Below are 17246 nucleotides of genomic sequence, written 5' to 3' on the forward strand. Positions count from 1 at the left end.
GAGCAACAAAATCCCTTTACTGTGAAAATAGCACTAAAAAATACCTCTTGTTTTTGTATTAAGAAAAGCAAACCAACAGGAAGCTTCGAGTGTCTTTAAAAAAAAAAATTAGTATAGGTAGAATAAGGTAGTTTCTTAGTTATCTACCTTTTCTTTTCCTTCTCTCTTTTTCCTCACCTTCACCCTATTAGAACGCTATTTTGAACTTTTCAGAATGGAGAAAAGAAAACCAATAACAAGTGGTTTGACAAAATGAAATCAAGAAAATGTTAGGGGCCAGAGTGATAGTACAGTGACTAGATTGTTTGTCTTGCATGAGGCTGACCCGGGTTCAATCTCCGACATCTCATATAATCTCCCGAGCCTGCCAGGAGTAATTTCTGAATACAGAGCCCAGAAGTAACCCCTGAGCCCTGCCAGGTGTGGCCCCAAACAAGAGCAAAATTAAAAAAAAATGCAAAAGAAAATGTTAAGTTCGACTAGAGGTTCTTTTTCCAACTTCTTCAGGCCAACTTTTTTGGAAAGAAATCCTGTTATTTTGTGCTTCATGTTTAAGGTTCAAAGTGGATGGTAAGGGGAACAACCCTGAGGGAACACACAGAGGAAAACCTGCAAGGCAGTTGGTAGCTATTTAAGGGGATCATTTCAAGCTGAGAATAACGTCCCCAAAAGTATGAAGATGGCTATTGGAAAATTCCAGACAAGTTAGGGAAGATGATACATTTTTCACTAAGTATTGTCAGGTGCAACCAACGAAGCAATGGAGAATTCAACCTGGCCTTGTTTGTTGGCCCAGGGAGACAAAGACGGGCAGAGCTCTGCACATTCACCCTGTCCTAAGCAGGCTCAGTGGCAGACTTGTCGAAAGGAGACTATAAGGGCAACGCAGCACCATCTTGATTCAGGCCAATGCTAAGCTAAGCGCAATCGACTGGTCATTAGAAGGCCGTGGCGACTTCGGTTCCATGGTGTCCTCCGGTGTTAGCAGGATCTCGAGGACTTGTCCAACTGTTCATACGCCAGCCGTCCATCTCACCTGCAATCAGGACAAAAACATAAACCTCTCCATAAACTCAACTTTCACTAACCACTGATCAAAGGGTTAAAAGCACTAGGGGTCTGCTATATTTTCTTTTTTTTTTTCAGTTTCTGGTCGTATCCAGTGACTCTCATGGGTTGGCAGGCTTGGGGGACCATATGGGATGCCGGGGATCGAACCCACGTCCGTGGGTCACCTGTGTGCAAGGCAAATGCCCTACTTGCTGTGCTATCTCTCCAGCTCTATATTTTCTTAAATCATGTTGGATTTAGGAAAGAAAACATTATCTGCTGATATTATATTTGGTTTTTGGGTCACACCGGAAGCCCTCAGGGGTTACTCCTGGCTCTGTGCTCAGAAATCACTCCTGGCAGACACAGAGGACCATATGGGATGTCAGGATTTGAACACCGTCTGTCCTGAATTGGCTGTGTGTAAGGCAAACACCTTACTGCAGTGCTATCTCTCTGGCCCATTCTTTGTTTCTTTTTTATTTTAATCAATTAATTAATTTATTTAGGTTTTTGGGCCATACTGGGCAGCACTCAGGGTTTACTCTGGCTCTGAGCTCAAAAATCACTCCTGGCAGGCTTGGGGGATCAAACCCAAGTCCATCCCGGGCGGTAGTGTGCAAGGTAAACACCCACCGTTGTGCTATCATTGCAGCCCCATTTAATTGTTATTATTATTATTATTATTATTATATGTTGTTGTTGTTGTTGTTGTTGTTGTTGTTTTTGGCGCTACATCTAGTGGTGTTCAGGGCTTACACCTAGCTCTGCACTTAGAGTGTCAGGGAACTAACCTGGATTGGGTGAGCAAAGCAAAGTCCCTACATGCTGTACAATCATTCTGATCTAGTTATGTTATTTTCTAGATAATATTTAGAATAAATGAGCACTGATAAGCCAATGCCAGAAACCAAAAGGTGGCCAGCATGTGGAATGAAGGAGCAATCCTATGTTATCCTTAGATACTTAGGGGTGCTCAGGAGGGACCCCTGGTGGGGGAAACATGAAGTGCTGGAGATCTAACTGGGCAAGTTGCATGCCAAGCATGTGCTAAAATACAATAATATCCACCATTTGCCAACAGTTAGCTTGGCTTTGTCTGTAGGACTTAAATAGCTCACAGCTATTTTCAATGTTTATTATATTTTCCTTCCTTCCTTCCTTCCTTCCTTCCTTCCTTCCTTCCTTCCTTCTTTCCTTACTTCCTTCTTCCTTCCTTCCTTCCTTCCTTCCTTCCTTCCTTCCTTCCTCCCTCCTCCCAGGTACTCCCTCCCTCCCTCCCTCCCTCCTTCCCTCCCTCCCTCCCTCCGTCCCTCCCTCCCTTCCTCCCTCCCTCCCTTCCTTGTCTTTCTTTCTTTATGGAGGGGCCATACCAGGCAGTGCTCAGGGTTTACTCCTGGCTCTGTGCTCAGAAATGACTCCTCACAGACTTGGGGGACCGTATGGGATGCCAGGGATCAAACCAGGGTTGGCCATGTGCAAGACAAATGCCCTACCCGTTTGCTATGGCTCCAGCCCCTATTCAATTTTCTTATAGCAAAAGGTGAGGAAGAAGGAGAATAAAGTAAAGATACTAGAGATACAGCAGAATCCACTAGCACAAGTGAGACATGACAGACACACACATGAGGTGCTCCATGAGAAGTTAGAAGTCAACTACTGCTGAGCCATTTCCATTTTCCCAGCTCGGCATGTGTGTGTGTGTGTGTGTGTGTGTGTGTGTGTGTGCGTTTCTGTGTGTACATGTTTGTATATATGTGCAGGCATGTATGTGTGTGAATGTTTATAAAAAGAAACAACGAAACTCACCAAGAGACAAGAGAGTCTCTGAGGCCACGTTTCGAATTTCTTCAGTCTCGGACTGACACAAAGTCACCAGCATTTTGATGCTCTCTGTAGCCTGCAGGGGAAATAGGAAAGTGTGACATTTTCATTCAGGGTCTGTGAGACTCAGCATTTGACAGCTGGCACTGACTATTGCTTGTTTGTCTTGGGGCAATCCTCAGGGCTTACTCCTGGCTCTCTGCTGCTCAGGGGTCACTCCCAATGGGCTCAGGGCACCCTATGGCATGCTGGGGATCCAAACTGAGTCAACTACGTTTAAGGCAAGTGGCTGATTCATCTCTCTGGCTCCCAACAAGGACTTTGGAAATTCTCTGACCCAAGGGTCCCCAATATCGAGGAATGTCAGGCTCAGGGTTTCTGCCTCCCAGTTCCAGATGTGCTGGAAAATCCTGGGAGGGTTTTTTGGGGTCGTATTTCCTGGAGCCCTGACAACTTACTGCACAGATTCTAGGCCTAGGGAAGTCAGGTGATTGGACTTCTTTTCCAGAATGTTTTCCACTGTGCTGAATTGCTCCCCAGAGAGCTCTAATTTAAGCATCCCAAGATCTAGTTCACATACTAAAATAGTGGTGGAGAGCAAAGGCCATGATGAAAATTTCTCCTTTTAGGAGGTTTGGCAGGCCCACGCCATGCCAGAGGCCTGCTTGGCCTGGCCAGGCCTAGGGGGGGGTGCAGGACTTGGGTAACCCCAGCGCCCCTGTGCCGCCTTGCTCCAGATCTCCAGGGCTTCCCCGGGCCACACCCCTGGGCAAGCCGGTGAGTTGGGTCCCTTGGTGGAGCTTGAAGGTACCCTAGGCCTTCCCCCACTATCCATGCGGCTCTTAGGGAGGGTCTGGGTGGGGCTCTGAACTTCTGGTCTCCCAGCTTCTTGAAGGATCTCTCCTTCCTGGGAGCCGGGAGTCTAGCAGGAGGAGGTTTGGCTGGCACTGGTAATCTCTGTCCAGTCTACATTTTCAAAATCGTTAATCAAGAAACGTTAATAGTACTCTCACAAGAAACATTAATCATACTCTCACAAGAAACATTAATAGTACTCTCACAAGAAACATTAATAGTACTCACTATCATTGAATTATGTTTTTATGTATGCAGAATGTCCATTTTGTACTCTGCCCTTTGGCATACTCCTTCATAAGTTCAAATTTCTCTTTAACTTCTTTAACTCCTATCATCATTACTTCTTTTTTACGCTTTCTAACTTAAGTACTGTTGAGTCCTAAGTCACAGACCAAAGTGGTGCCCTAGAGTTAACACCCACCCAACTATTTTAAAAGGCATAAAAAGGACACATATCTTTTCAACATTTTATGGGTGTTTTCTTTGACGGCTATAACTTTTGCTAAATACTTTTTTATACAGTGATGATCCCCCCCATGTTTTTTATCTTCTCTTTGTGAACTGCTCAATATGGAATTTGGTGTGAAATAATCCCTCAGTTTAATACTTATGTTTGAACCAAGTCATGGGTCTTGTTGGAAATGTTCTTATGCCCCCATATATCTGATAGCACCACGTGGCTTTATATCTTGTTTGCGTAGGCACACTAACATGGGAAAATACTATACATACCAATAAGTTCTTATCTAATAGAAATGGGAACACACATATCTTGTAGTGCAATGAGACCTTCCACCCTGAACATTGACATAAAGACCTGGCACAGGCCTCAGAAGAATGGGCATTCTCCATTTACCCTTTGATCTACAGAAGACATTTACAAAACATCCAAGGTTGTATATAACATCACCCGGAGGCATTCCTGTACCAGAGACGACCCTACAGCTGCTCCGACATCGATCTACTCAAAAGAGACATCCCTTAACACTGAGAAGACAACAAGAACAATGACCTGCTTACTGGACAGGGCTTGCTGTATTGCCCCTTTATGGTGAGGTTTGTCTATAACATCACCTGGAAGCAATCCTCTACCACGGAAGACCCTACCACTGCTCAGACATCGTCCTGCTCAAAAGAGACTTCCCTTAACACTGAGAAGACTTAACAACAACAACCTGCTTACAGGACAGGGCTTCCTGCATTCCCCTTTCATGGTGAGGTGAAATGAGAAGGCACTCCACATAATGACTTCAATGTAGGACATGCAGATTCCAGAATCTTTAATACAGAAACATGAGACCAACAACAGAGACTGTGTGATAAGTGTGTTGGCACTATGGACAATGTCTTGGAGTGAACGATAACTTTCCTGGCCTAGAGCTGGTCTTATGCCAGGAAACTTCAGGGGTAGGATCTCTGTATTTAGGCCAAGGCTATTCCTTTCCATGCCTCTCATATTTTGGTGGGCCTATGCAAACAACAATTGCCACTCTAACACCGTTTTTACTGTGCTCCTTTGACACTAATCCTTAAAATGCACCCACTTAAAATTTGAGGTTAACTTAAGCTAATATGCATGTACATGGAAATGTAAAAAATACTATGCCTCTAATGTTTAAGGAGTTACGTAAGTTTGATGGCTTTAGATTGCCTTGTGTGCTGTTAAGAAATATTATAATATGGGCCCGGAGAGATAGCACAGTGGCGTTTGCCTTGCAAGCAGCCAATCCAGGACCAAAGGTGGTTGGTTCGAATCCCGGTGTCCCATATGGTCCCCCGTGCCTGCAAGGAGCTATTTCTGAGTAGACAGCCAGGAGCAACCCCTGAGCATCGCCGGGTGTGACCCAAAAAACCAAAAAAAAAAAAAAAAAAAAAAAAAGAAATATTATAATGTGCTACAATCTGGGGACTTGAGGGACAAAGTAATTGCACATGGATTCTGTTTTATTTATCTTAACTTTCTTTGGTGAAAGTTCAAAGTTAAGATATCAGCAAGGGGACTTCTTCTGATAATTATGTTATGGGTGATTGTCCTTCCACTGTAACTTTACCTTATCCTCTTTCTTTGCATCTTTTGTTCTCATAATTCATAATAAAAAATTATATAAAAAAAAAACCGAAAATTTCTCCTTTTGGTTTTGTTTTGGGGCCATGTCCAGAGGGTTCAGGGTTCAGGGGATCATAGGGGGTGCCCAGGTAGAATTCAGGCAGGCTGAGCTCAGGCAAGTGCCTTCCCCCTGGGTGTCTCTCTAGCCCTATGAATTTGTTGACTGAGGTGCACAAAATTAACTGTCAGAGCCTCACATAGCACAGAGCCCATTCAGAAACTGGGATGGAGGGTTAAGAGAGAAAAGGGAAAAGAAAGAAAAGAGGCTGGACCTGGGAGATGCTCCAGCATCTCTACAAGCCTGGCAGGACCATAGATTATCCCCTTTTTTGTTTGTTTGTTTGTTTGTTTTGGGGATATACCTGGCAGTGGCCAGGGTTACTGCTGGCTCTGCACTCAGAAGCACTCCTGGCAGGCTTGGAGGACCATATGGGATGCCAGGAACAAAACCTGGGTCAGACACATGCAAGGCAAATGCCCTACCACTATGCTATGACTCTGGTCCCCCTTTTCAAAGACCCCTATCCAATGAATTTGTTGTTGTTGTTTTTTTTTTTTGTTTTTGGGCCACACCCGGCGATGCTCAGGGGTTACTCCTGGCTGTCTGCTCAGAAATAGCTCCTGGCAGGCATGGGGACCATATGGGACACCAGGATTCGAACCAACCACCTTTGGTCCTGGATCAGCTGCTTGCAAGGCAAACACCGCTGTGCTATCTCTCCGGGCCCCTACCCAATGAATTTAACCCAGGCTTTACCTCGAGGCTCTTCAAGGCCAGGCAAGCCGCCTTCTGGAGCTGTAGGTTTGTCTTCGTCAGAGCTTCACAGTAGTAGAGCAAGGCCTAGGAGGCAAGACACAGGGTTTGAGAGGTGTGTTTGTGTGCATAAGATATCATATATCATGTATATTTCTATAATATTTTTATTTCCTGAGATAAATGGCAGCATAAATACAAACATTTGGCACTAGCTTTAGAGAAAGAGACCTGTAAAAAATTACCATGTTTGGGGGCTCAGAGCAATAGCATAACTATAGGGCATTTGTCTTGCACTCAGCTGACCTGGGATGGACCAGGGTTCGATTACCAGCATCCCTATGGTCCCCCGAGCCTTCCAGGAGTGACTTCTGAGTGCAGAGCCAGGAGTAATCCCTGAGTGCCACCAGGTGTGGCCCAAAAGCTAAAAATTTTTTTTTATCATGTTTGGGCCAGACAGATAGTACAGTGGGTAGGGTGCTGGCCTTGCATGTGGCCAAACCCAGATTCAGGGGACACCTCATATGATACCCTAAGTCTTTATCAGTGTTTTGTGTGGTCCCCAAACAAACAAACTAAAACCCCCCTCCCTAAACAAACCAAAATAAAAATCTTTGTGTTAGAGAGATTATTTATTTGGGTTAGCCTTGTGTACAACTGACCTTGAGCAACCCCCATCACTGCATGAGATCAGCTGACTACCTCCAGAAGTGATCCCCAAAGACAGGGCCAGGAGTAAGCCCTGAGCACTTCTGGGTGTGGCCCCAAATAAAAAGAAACAAAACAATAAAACCCCAAATAGAATCTTAAGGTCTATTTAAGGGGCAATACTCCACGATGCTCCAGCATGATACAATCTCTCCTGTTTTACTTCTGGCTGGGCTCACTAGCCCTTGTTTAGAGCAGATGTCTATAGCTATCAATTGTTTGGAAAAATAAGTACATAGACCCGGAGAGATAGCACAGCGGCGTTTGCCCTGCAAGCAGCTAATACAGGATCAAAGGTGGTTGGTTTGAATCCCGGTGTCCCATATGGTCCCCCGTGCCTGCCAGGAGCTATTTCTGAGCAGACAGCCAGGAGTAACCCCTGAGCACCGCCGGGTGTGGCCCCAAAACCAATAATAATAATAATAATAATAATAATAATAATAAAAATAAAAAATAAAAACATTAAAAATAAGTACATAAATATTAAACCAAAAAATAAGAAAGGGGCCAGAGCAGTGGTGCGGAGCAGTAAGGCGTCTCTGCCTTTCTGGGTTTTAGCCTAGGAAGGACCGTGGTTTGATCCCCCAGCGTTCCATATGGTCCCCTCAAGCCAGAAGTGATTTTTGAGCGCATAGTCAGGCTCCACGTCACTAATCATCAGGGAGATGCAAATCGAAACAACTATGAGGTACCACCTCACACCCCAGAGATTGGCACACATCACAAAGAATGAGAACAAACAGTGCTGGTGGGGATGTGGAGAGAAAGGAACTCTTATCCACTGCTGGTGGGAATGCCATCTAGTCCAAACTTTATGGGAAGTGATATGGAGATTCCTCCATAAACTGGAAATTGAGCTCCCATACGCTCCACTCCTAGGAATGTACCCTAGGAACACAAAAATACAATACAAAAATCCCTTACTTACACCTATATTCATTGCAGCACTATTTACCATAGCAAGACTCTGGAAATAACCAAGATGCCCTTCAATAGATGACTGGTTAAAGAAACTGTGGTGCATATACACAATGGAATATTATGCAGCAGTCAGGAGAGATGAAGGCATGACATTTTCCCATACATAGATGCACATGGAATCTATTATGCTGAGTGAAATAAGTCAGAGGGAGAAAGAAAGACGCAGAATAGTCTCACTCATCTATGGGTTTTAAGAAAAATGAAAGACATTCTTGCAATAATTTTCAGAGACAAAAGAGAGGAGGGCTGGAAGGCCCAGCCCACTTCATGAAGCTCACCACAAAGAGTGATGAGTGTAGTTAAAGAAATAACTAGATTGAGAACTATCCTAACAAAGAGAATATATGAGGGAAATAGAAAGCCTGTCTAGAGTACAGGCGGGGGGGGTGGGGTGGGGAGGAGGGAGATTTGGGACATTGGGGATGGGAATGTTGCACTGGTGAAGGGGGTTGTTCTTTACATGACTGAAACCCAACCATAATCATGTTTGTAATCAAGGTGTTTAAATAAAGATATTAAAAATAAAAAGGAGTAACCCCTGAGAGTCAATGGGTGTGGCCCAAAACAAAACAAACAAAAAAAAGTGGACAAAGGTGATAAGTTACTGTCAGAAGGCCCAGCAAGTTCTGGCTTGCACCTTACCTTCTCCCGGAAATGCTCATTTCTGGATGCTGCTGCCAAGTGGTGTCTCACAGCCTCACACACTTCACTGCTGTCTCCCGTCAACAGCAGGGCCAGAGCCCGGAGCATTTCCTGCGGGGCCAGGAGGCTGCTGGGAGCCAGGTCACTCATGGCTTGCAGAAGTTTCTCATCTCTTAGTGACTGCAGGGTTTGTACCATGGAAACTGGAGTGAGAAAAAAAAAAAAAAGTAAAGTTAAATGCACATCAAACATAGAAATAGGGGCCAGGGAGATATCACAATGGGTAGCACACTTGCCTTGCTGGGTTTGATCCCCAGCATTTCATGTGGTGTAGAGTCCTGCCAGGAGTGATCCCTGAGCAAGACAAGCACCTTTGCTCCACTATTGTTCTGGATTCCTGATATCTTTGCCTTACAAGCAGCCAATCTAGGACCAAAGGTGGTTGGTTCGAATCCCGGTGTCCCATATGGTCCCCCGTGCCTGCCGGGAGCTATTTCTGAGCAGACAGCCAGGAGTAACCCCTGAGCACGCCGGGTGTGACCCAAAAAACCAAAAAAAAAAAAAATTGAACTAGGGATTGGCTCCTAACATGACTAATACCTTAATCTCTGGACTATCTCTCTGGCCTAGGTTTTACTGTGTAAGAAACAACATTTAGGGGCTGGGTAGGTGGCGCTGGAGGTAAGGTGTCTGCCTTGCAAGCGCTAGCCAAGGAAGGACCGAGGTTCGATCCCCCGGCGTCCCATATGGTCCCCCCAAGCCAGGGGCGATTTCTGAGCACATAGCCAGGAGTAACCCCTGAGCATCAAACGGGTGTGGCCAAAAACCAAAAAAAAAAAAAAAAAAAAAAAAAAAAAAAAAAAAAAAAAAAAAAAAAAAAAAAGAAACAACATTTACTTATTTAAATAAGTCATTGCAGTGATGTCTTGGTCTTGCTCTTGTCTTGTAAAGAAATAGATGGTCACCATGATAAAAACCTATTCAAAACCGACAGATGGTAATTCCGAGCAGAGCCATGGCTGGAGGATTCGGAGCCCTCACCTTGCTTGGCCAGTTGGCTCAGGTAACCCTCCAGCTCGCTCACTCCTCGGCTGGAGAAGTAGCTATAGTACTGGAAAACAGTGATGATTTCTGAGCATGGGTTGGAGGGAAGCAGAGGCTCCGCCCGGTCCAGGATTTGGGCCACCAGGGTTCGAAACACTGTAGGAAGAAGGAGAGAGAAAGCTGCATTGAGGAAACAACCTTTCTTTCTTTTTTTTTTTTTTTTTTTTTTTGGTTTTTGGGCCACACCCAGTAACGCTCAGGGGTTACTCCTGGCTATGTGCTCAGAAGTTGCTCCTGGCTTGGGGGACCATATGGGACACCGGGGGATCGAACCTCGGTCCATCCAAGGCTAGCGCAGGCAAGGCAGGCACCTTACCTTTAGCGCCACGGCCCGGCCCCCAAGAAAACAACCTTTCACTCATTCACTCCTCTTTAATAGTATATGAGAGAGAAGTTGGCAGGAGGAAATTGTAATCTGTGCAGCCCAGTGATTGTGGTACACCCATTCACTCTTACTCTTGAACCTGCCATTTAAATCAAGATACAGAACAGGATTAAAATCCTCCAGTTTTTTTGTTTTTGTGTTTGGGCCACACCCAGCTGCACTTAGAAATCTCTGCGCTCAGAAATCTCTCCTGGCAGGTTGGGGGACCATATGGGATGTTGGAAATTGAGCCCAGGTCTGTCCTGGGTTGGCTGCATGCAAGGCAAATGTCCTACTGCTGTGCTATCTCTCCAGCCCCTCAGTTTCTTAAAAAAATAAAAAAAATTTTTTGTTTTCTGTTTATTTTTGAGCTACACCTAGAAAGACCAGGTCTTACTCTTGGCTCTACTTAGGAATTATTCCAGGCCAGTCTCAGGGGACCACATGGGAAGCTGGGGAGGGGCTAGGTAAGCTATGTGCAAGGCAAATGCTCCACCTACTGTACTATTGCTCAAGCCCTGAAAAAAAAGTTTTCTTTTTTCTTAGGATGGAGTGTGGTAGTTGGGACACACTGCAGTGCTCAGGGCTACTTCTGGCTTTGTGCTCAGGAGTGACCCCTGATGGTGCTCTGGGGACCACCTCTGATGTTGGGGGTTGAACAGGGTCAGCTGTTTAACCCTAGTGCAAGCTCTCTGACCTTTAGGTACTATAAGCACAAGTACCTTTAGGTACTATAAGCACTGGTTCAGGGGGCAGAGACATATTAGCTTCTGCAGAAGCTGTCAAACCATATTTCCCAAGGGTGAATCCCTGTTGGTACCATGTGGATGCTCCCGAAACTCAGCAGCATGACAGGGAGGCAGTGGGGTAATCCATCAGAGCTGCAGACCTGAATGAAGACATGCTACTGCCCTTTCTGTATATCTGATGGTTTTCTCTGGAGAATGGTTTTCTTTTAAAGGATTAGGGGATAAGAATTAGGGGATTGGGGCCAGGAAGGTGGTGCTAGAGGTAAGGTGTCTGCCTTGCAAGCGCTAGTGTAGGATGAACCGCGGTTGATCCCCCTGGCGTCCCATATGGTCCCCCCAAGCCAGGGGCGATTTCTGAGCGCATAGCCAGGAGTAACCCCTGTGCGTCAAACGGGTGTGGCCCAAAAACAAAAAAAAAAATTAGGGGATAACACCCCTCCACCCAACATACACTCAAGGACAGAATCATTTTCCTCCTCATTGTGGCTGCTGTACCTGGGTCTGCCAGGCCTGGAAAGTCTGTGTTGAGGGCCCGGGCGAAGCTGGCATCCAGCTGCCGGATCACTCTGTCTGCTGAGCTGTGGTAGATGCCCCCTGAGCTGCAGCACTTGGTCCAGAAGGCCAGTAAAGATGGTTTTTTGTGGAATTCTGGGATGGCTGGAAAAAAAAAAAAAAAGCCAAGCTGTCAGCCGCTATAGGAATGAAGCTGATGAGAGAGGGACTGAGTGAGGCATCAATGTGGGTCTTTATATTTGGTTTTGGGCCAAACCTGGTGGTGTTCAGGGGTTACTCCTGGCTCTGAACTCCAAAATAACTTCTGGTAGGCTTGGGGAACTATATGGGATGCTGAGGATTGAACCTGCGTTGGCCAAGTGCAAGACGAATGCTCTACCCGCTGTTCTATTGCTCTGGCCCAGGATCTTTTGTTCTTAAACATTATTATTTTTTGTTTTCTGTTTTTTTTTTTGGTCACACACGATGGTGCTGAGGGGTTACTCCTGGCTGTCTGCTCATAAATAGCTCCTGGCAGGCACGGGGGAACCATATGGGACACTGGGATTCGAACCAACCACCTTTGGTCCTGGATCGGCCGCTTGCAAAGCAAACGCCGCTGTGCTATCTCTCTGGGCCCTCTTAAACATTATTTATCTGCCCATGGATCCATCAATCCATTCATCTTTCATCAATCCACCCATCTGTTCATCCGTTCATCCATCCTTCTGTCCATCCATTTGTTCATCTATTCTTCCACCCATACAACCATTTATTCATCCATCCACCATCCATCCATCCATCCATCCATCCATCCATCCATCCATCCATCCATCCATCCATCCATCCATCCATCCATCCATCATCCATCCATCCATCCATCCATTTATCTATCCATCCATTCATCCATTCACTCATCCATCTTTCTGTCCATCCATCTATCTATCTATCTATCCAAGTACATACATATACTTTTTTTTTTTTTTTTTTTTGGTTTTTGGGTCACACCTGGCAGTGCTCAGGGGTTATTCCTGGCTCCAGGCTCAGAAATTGCTCCTGGCAGGCACAGGGGACCATATGGGGCGCCGGGATTCGAACCGATGACCTCCTGCATGAAAGGCAAACGCCTTACCTCCATGCTATCTCTCCGGCCCCACATACATATACTTTTAAGTAACTATCTTTTAATCATATGGTAGGGTTCAAGGTTTACTCCAGTTCAGTGTTTGAGGGGATCACTTCTGCCAGTGCTCAGAGGATTATGTGGTGCGGGGATGAATCTGAGGCTCCCCCAGAGCAGACTTGAGCCCCAACCCATTAACTTCCTCTCTAGCCCAAACCACAATTTTAATCAGAACAAGATTCCTCTGTGGATCTAAGATGTTTTATTTTTTGGCGATGGGCGCTTTGGGTCACACTTGGTGGTGTTCAGGGGTTATCTTGGCTCTGTGCTCAGAAATCGCTCCTGGCAGGCTTAGGGGACCATACGGAATGCCGGGAACTGAATGGGGTTCTTCCAGGTTTGGCTGCATGCAAAGCAAATGCCCTACTGCTGTGCTATAGCTCCAGCCCCTAGAACTAGATATTGAAGGTACTGAAGACTGTTTGAACGCTGAAACCTGAGTTCTAAGAGGAAAACTGTGTGTCTGGTGACAGGCCACAGATCTGAGTGAGCAAGAACGAGAGGCAGCTGGAGGGGTCCAGGGCATCATAAGGATGAGGTGGGGTTGGGGAACGCACCTTCGAGGACGGAAGTGATGTTTCCAATGTGCTCGTCGCTGATGGATGCCAGTGTCTCCATCACCAGGGTCTCCCTGGACAGCTTCTCTAGGAGGTTTCTTGCCACAAAGGGGGTTTTGCTTGAGAAAACAATTTGCTAGAAACAAACCAATCAAAACACCATTTCAGTTTCAGTGAGACATCAGTAGGACCTCCTTTCCCTGGCCTCACTCATCCTGAAAGGGGCCAGTGACTTTATTCATTTGATGAAAGGTCTTTATTCTGATTCAGGGAATAGGCCGGCAAGTGCCCTACCAGCTATTCTGTATCTCTAGCTTCATATTTTGGGTTTTTGTTTGTTTTTGGGCCCCAGCTGATGATGCTCAGGGCTTATTCCTGGCTCTATACTTAGAAGTCACTTCTGGAAGGCCTTGGGGACCATATATGATACTGGGGATGAAACCTGAGTTGGCTATTTGTAAGTCAAGAGCCCTAACCTCTGTACTATCTCTTTGGTCCAAGACATAATTTTATTTTATTTTTTGATTTTTGGGCCACACCCATCTGACACTCAGGGGATACTTCTGGCTATCTGCTCAGAAATTGCTCCTGGCTTGGGGGATCATATAAGATGCCAGGGTAAGGAACCACAGTCTGTCCTGGCTCAGTCACGTGCAAGGCAAATGCCCTACCACTGCACCACCACTCTGGCCCCAACATAATTTTGTTTTTAATTGTTTGTTTTTTTTTGGGGGGGCACACTCAGCTGTGCTCAGGGCTTGCTCTTGCCTCTGTTATCAGGTATTACTCCTGATGGGTTTAGGGGACCATATAAGGCATCAGGAATTGAACCCAGGTTGGCAGCATTCGAGGGAAATATTGTGCCTGTTCTGGCCTCCCAAGACAAACATACACACACACACACACACACACACACACACAAAACTAGAATGAGATAAAAAAGAATCCTAAGTACATTATTTTAATTAAAGTTATTGGCCATAAAAAGTCTAATACAGTAATTATGTATGAATCCATTTCAGTAGGTAAATATACCAGAAATAAACTAATTGTTTTCAACTATAATTATAGCTATTATGATCTGTATTGCTCCACAATTATGTACTAAGATGAGTAAATAAAATTGCTAGTTAAGGGCTAGAGTGATAGCACAGCACTAGGGCATTTGCCTTGCATGCAGCCAACCCAGGACAGACGCATGTTCAATTCCTGGTATCCCATCTGGTCCCCGAAGCCTGCCAGAGTGATTTCTGAGCCAGAGCAAGGACTAACCCCTGAGCGCTGCTGGGTGTGGCCAAAAAACCAAAAGGAAAAAGAAAAAGAAAAAAGAAAGAAAACCAACATTAGTAGGAGAGGCTCACAGGGTGGCCCCATCAAGTTCAGAATCATAAGTACAATGCTGTCTGAGGCTACTTTGAGGCTATTCACAGAGAAGTCCATTTTTCTGCTCTCACTGTGATACCAAGAAAGTGACACTGGTCCCTCTGACATGCCCAGAGGTCTCCTGCCTTACTTATTTCCTTTCTGTCTTGTGAGGAACATAGTTCTTCCTTCCCTCTTGGTCCCCATCTATGATCTATTTGCTTTCCATCTTTTCCTGTTCTTCATCCAGACAGGTCAGCTAGGTTAAGAGCAAAAGGGGGAAAAAGACAAACCGCCAGGCTAAGGGAAAATACTCAGGCAGAAGCAGGGAAGCTGGCAGGGAAGGGGGAAGAAAAATCTTTCTTCATTTAAGACAAGTTAAGACCTTTCCTGCAACCAAGATTTGCTCGGACGTCGCGAAAATCTAAAGCGGTAAGACAGAAAGGAGAATTGTTGACATCGGAATACAGAGAGACAGCCTGCTGTTGCAGAGGGACAGCTAGAGGGTGCTGATAACTGGATTCTTCCTGGTGTTAATAAGAGCTAGAAATGCTGATTAGACTCTCTAGCATGTCACTCTCTGTCAGGCAGGTGGCAGGCCACAAACTCTTATCACATGTGCCCAGTATTATGGGTGTGATGGGTCTGTTTGGAGAAGGACCACAGAGGCCTTTCTTCATTCTAACTGCATTTCCTTTTCTTAAAAAAAAAACACAAAACTTTATTTGTTTATTGATTAATTGATTGATTGGTTGCTGGGCCACACTCAGTGACACTCAGGAGTCACTCCTAGCTCTGCACTCAGAAATCACCCCTGGCAGGCTGGGGGACCATAAGGATTGCTGGGAATGGCACCAAGTCCCTCCCAGGTTGGCTGTATGGAAGGCAAATGCCCTACTGCTGTGCTATCTTTCCAGCCACTGCATTTCCCTTTTCTTTTTTTTTTTTTTGGGGGGGTGTTACACCCGGTGATGCTTAGACTCCTGTCTATGCGCTCAGAAATTGCTCCTGGCTTGTGGGATCATATGGGATGCTGGTGGATTGAACCGTGATTTGTCCTAGGTTAGCGTGTGCAAGGCAAAAGCCCTACCGCTTGTGAAACCGCTATGGCCCCTGCATTTTCCTTTTCTAATTTCTAGTAACAAATAATTTGAAAATAACCTAGTACGTTGTAGGGGCTGAGTGTCCATCCAGAAAGGAGATGACATATACCCAGTAGAGGTGAGGCCATGGAGAGGGGGAAGCAATTGAATAGATTCCCTGCAACAGGCTCCAGAACTATAATATGGAGTAGAACAAACTTCACCCCCTAAAACTAACCCTCTTAAACTAACACCCCTTCAAGATCACAGAAGGCCCAGGTGCTCGACTATAGCTCTTTACTCAATCATGCTCATACCTTATTGAGGGGGTAGGATGGAACATATCTGGCATTGCTCAGGGCTCCTTATTTCTGTTTCTGAGCTCAGAAATCACTCAAGGAACCATAGGAAGTGCCAGGGATCAAACCTGGGTCAGCCTCATGCAAGGCAAGCGCTCTACCCATTGTACTATTTCTCTGGCCCCTTCCTTAAATCAAGACTATTCTGCCTGAGGGGTGTGACTTTCTTCACTGACTTCCTCTACCTTTTTTTTTTTTTTTTTGGTTTTTGGGTCACACCCTGCAGCGCTCAGGGGTTACTCCTGGCTCTATGCTCAGAATTGCTCCTGGCAGTCTTGGGGGACCATATGGGATGCCGGGATTTGAACCACTAACCTTCTGCATGAGAGGCAAACGCCTTACCTCCATGCTATCTCTCCGCCCCCCCCCCCCCTTCTCTACCTTTTGACATAAGTGCCTGTTTTGATTCTTTTGGGCTCTCCAAAAGAGCCTTTTAGGGGAGACACAAGAAAAATCAGGGTGCATGGTGGGTAATTCGTCCCCCCTCATGCTTACTCACTAACTTTCCACTTGTGCTCTTTGGACAGTTGAAGAGAATAAGACCCTGGGACTCCTGCTGTCCCCCCAAAAGCCAGGATTTGAGGTGGAAAATCCAGGCTTGAAAGAGCTGGGCCCAGACCACTAGAGAGTGTCTGGTTTGGCTCAGACCCAACCAACACTGTCCTCTTTTTCGAGGTCTGCCAGGGCATGAGCTTTTTAGGGGGGCTCAGCCCACCAGATGTATCCTCAGATTTTCCTGGTGGGTAGAACTAATTTAACCCCCATGGGGTTCCTCAAAAGGCCCGCTGTGGACACCTTTTTCTCCTGCATGGATGGTTGAGGAATTTCCAAAGAGACGCCTGGCATTACATTTTCAGCCAGTATTTGACTATTTCTCCTTCGTATATATCAGGCAAAATAATAGCCTCTATCAAATAATTTGGCTCAGAAATTGCAGCACCAAAGTTACTTTGAGAACCCATTTTTCTGGATATAGTCAGCCCTAAAAGCAAAGACGATTTTTCTCTCCTTTTCAAATATGACCTTTGCAGCTGCAGTTTCTGGTAATCAAGGGCATAACCAGAATACAG

General features: G+C 45.6%; 1 protein-coding gene across 1 annotated transcript in view; it reads right to left on the reverse strand.

The window, feature by feature from the left end:
• Nucleotides 1–797: 797 nt before the first annotated feature.
• Nucleotides 798–17246, reverse strand: part of RIPOR2 (RHO family interacting cell polarization regulator 2) — a 104962-nt gene continuing 88513 nt past the window's right edge. The window contains 8 exon segments of the mRNA XM_049765111.1: nucleotides 798–999; nucleotides 1001–1036; nucleotides 2856–2950; nucleotides 6597–6680; nucleotides 8925–9127; nucleotides 9966–10124; nucleotides 11637–11798; nucleotides 13374–13509. Coding sequence (XP_049621068.1) covers nucleotides 939–999; nucleotides 1001–1036; nucleotides 2856–2950; nucleotides 6597–6680; nucleotides 8925–9127; nucleotides 9966–10124; nucleotides 11637–11798; nucleotides 13374–13509 — 936 coding nt within the window. The 3' untranslated portion in view covers nucleotides 798–938.

The sequence above is a fragment of the Suncus etruscus genome, chromosome 18 (assembly GCF_024139225.1).
Source record: "Suncus etruscus isolate mSunEtr1 chromosome 18, mSunEtr1.pri.cur, whole genome shotgun sequence".
Lineage (NCBI taxonomy): Eukaryota > Metazoa > Chordata > Mammalia > Eulipotyphla > Soricidae > Suncus > Suncus etruscus.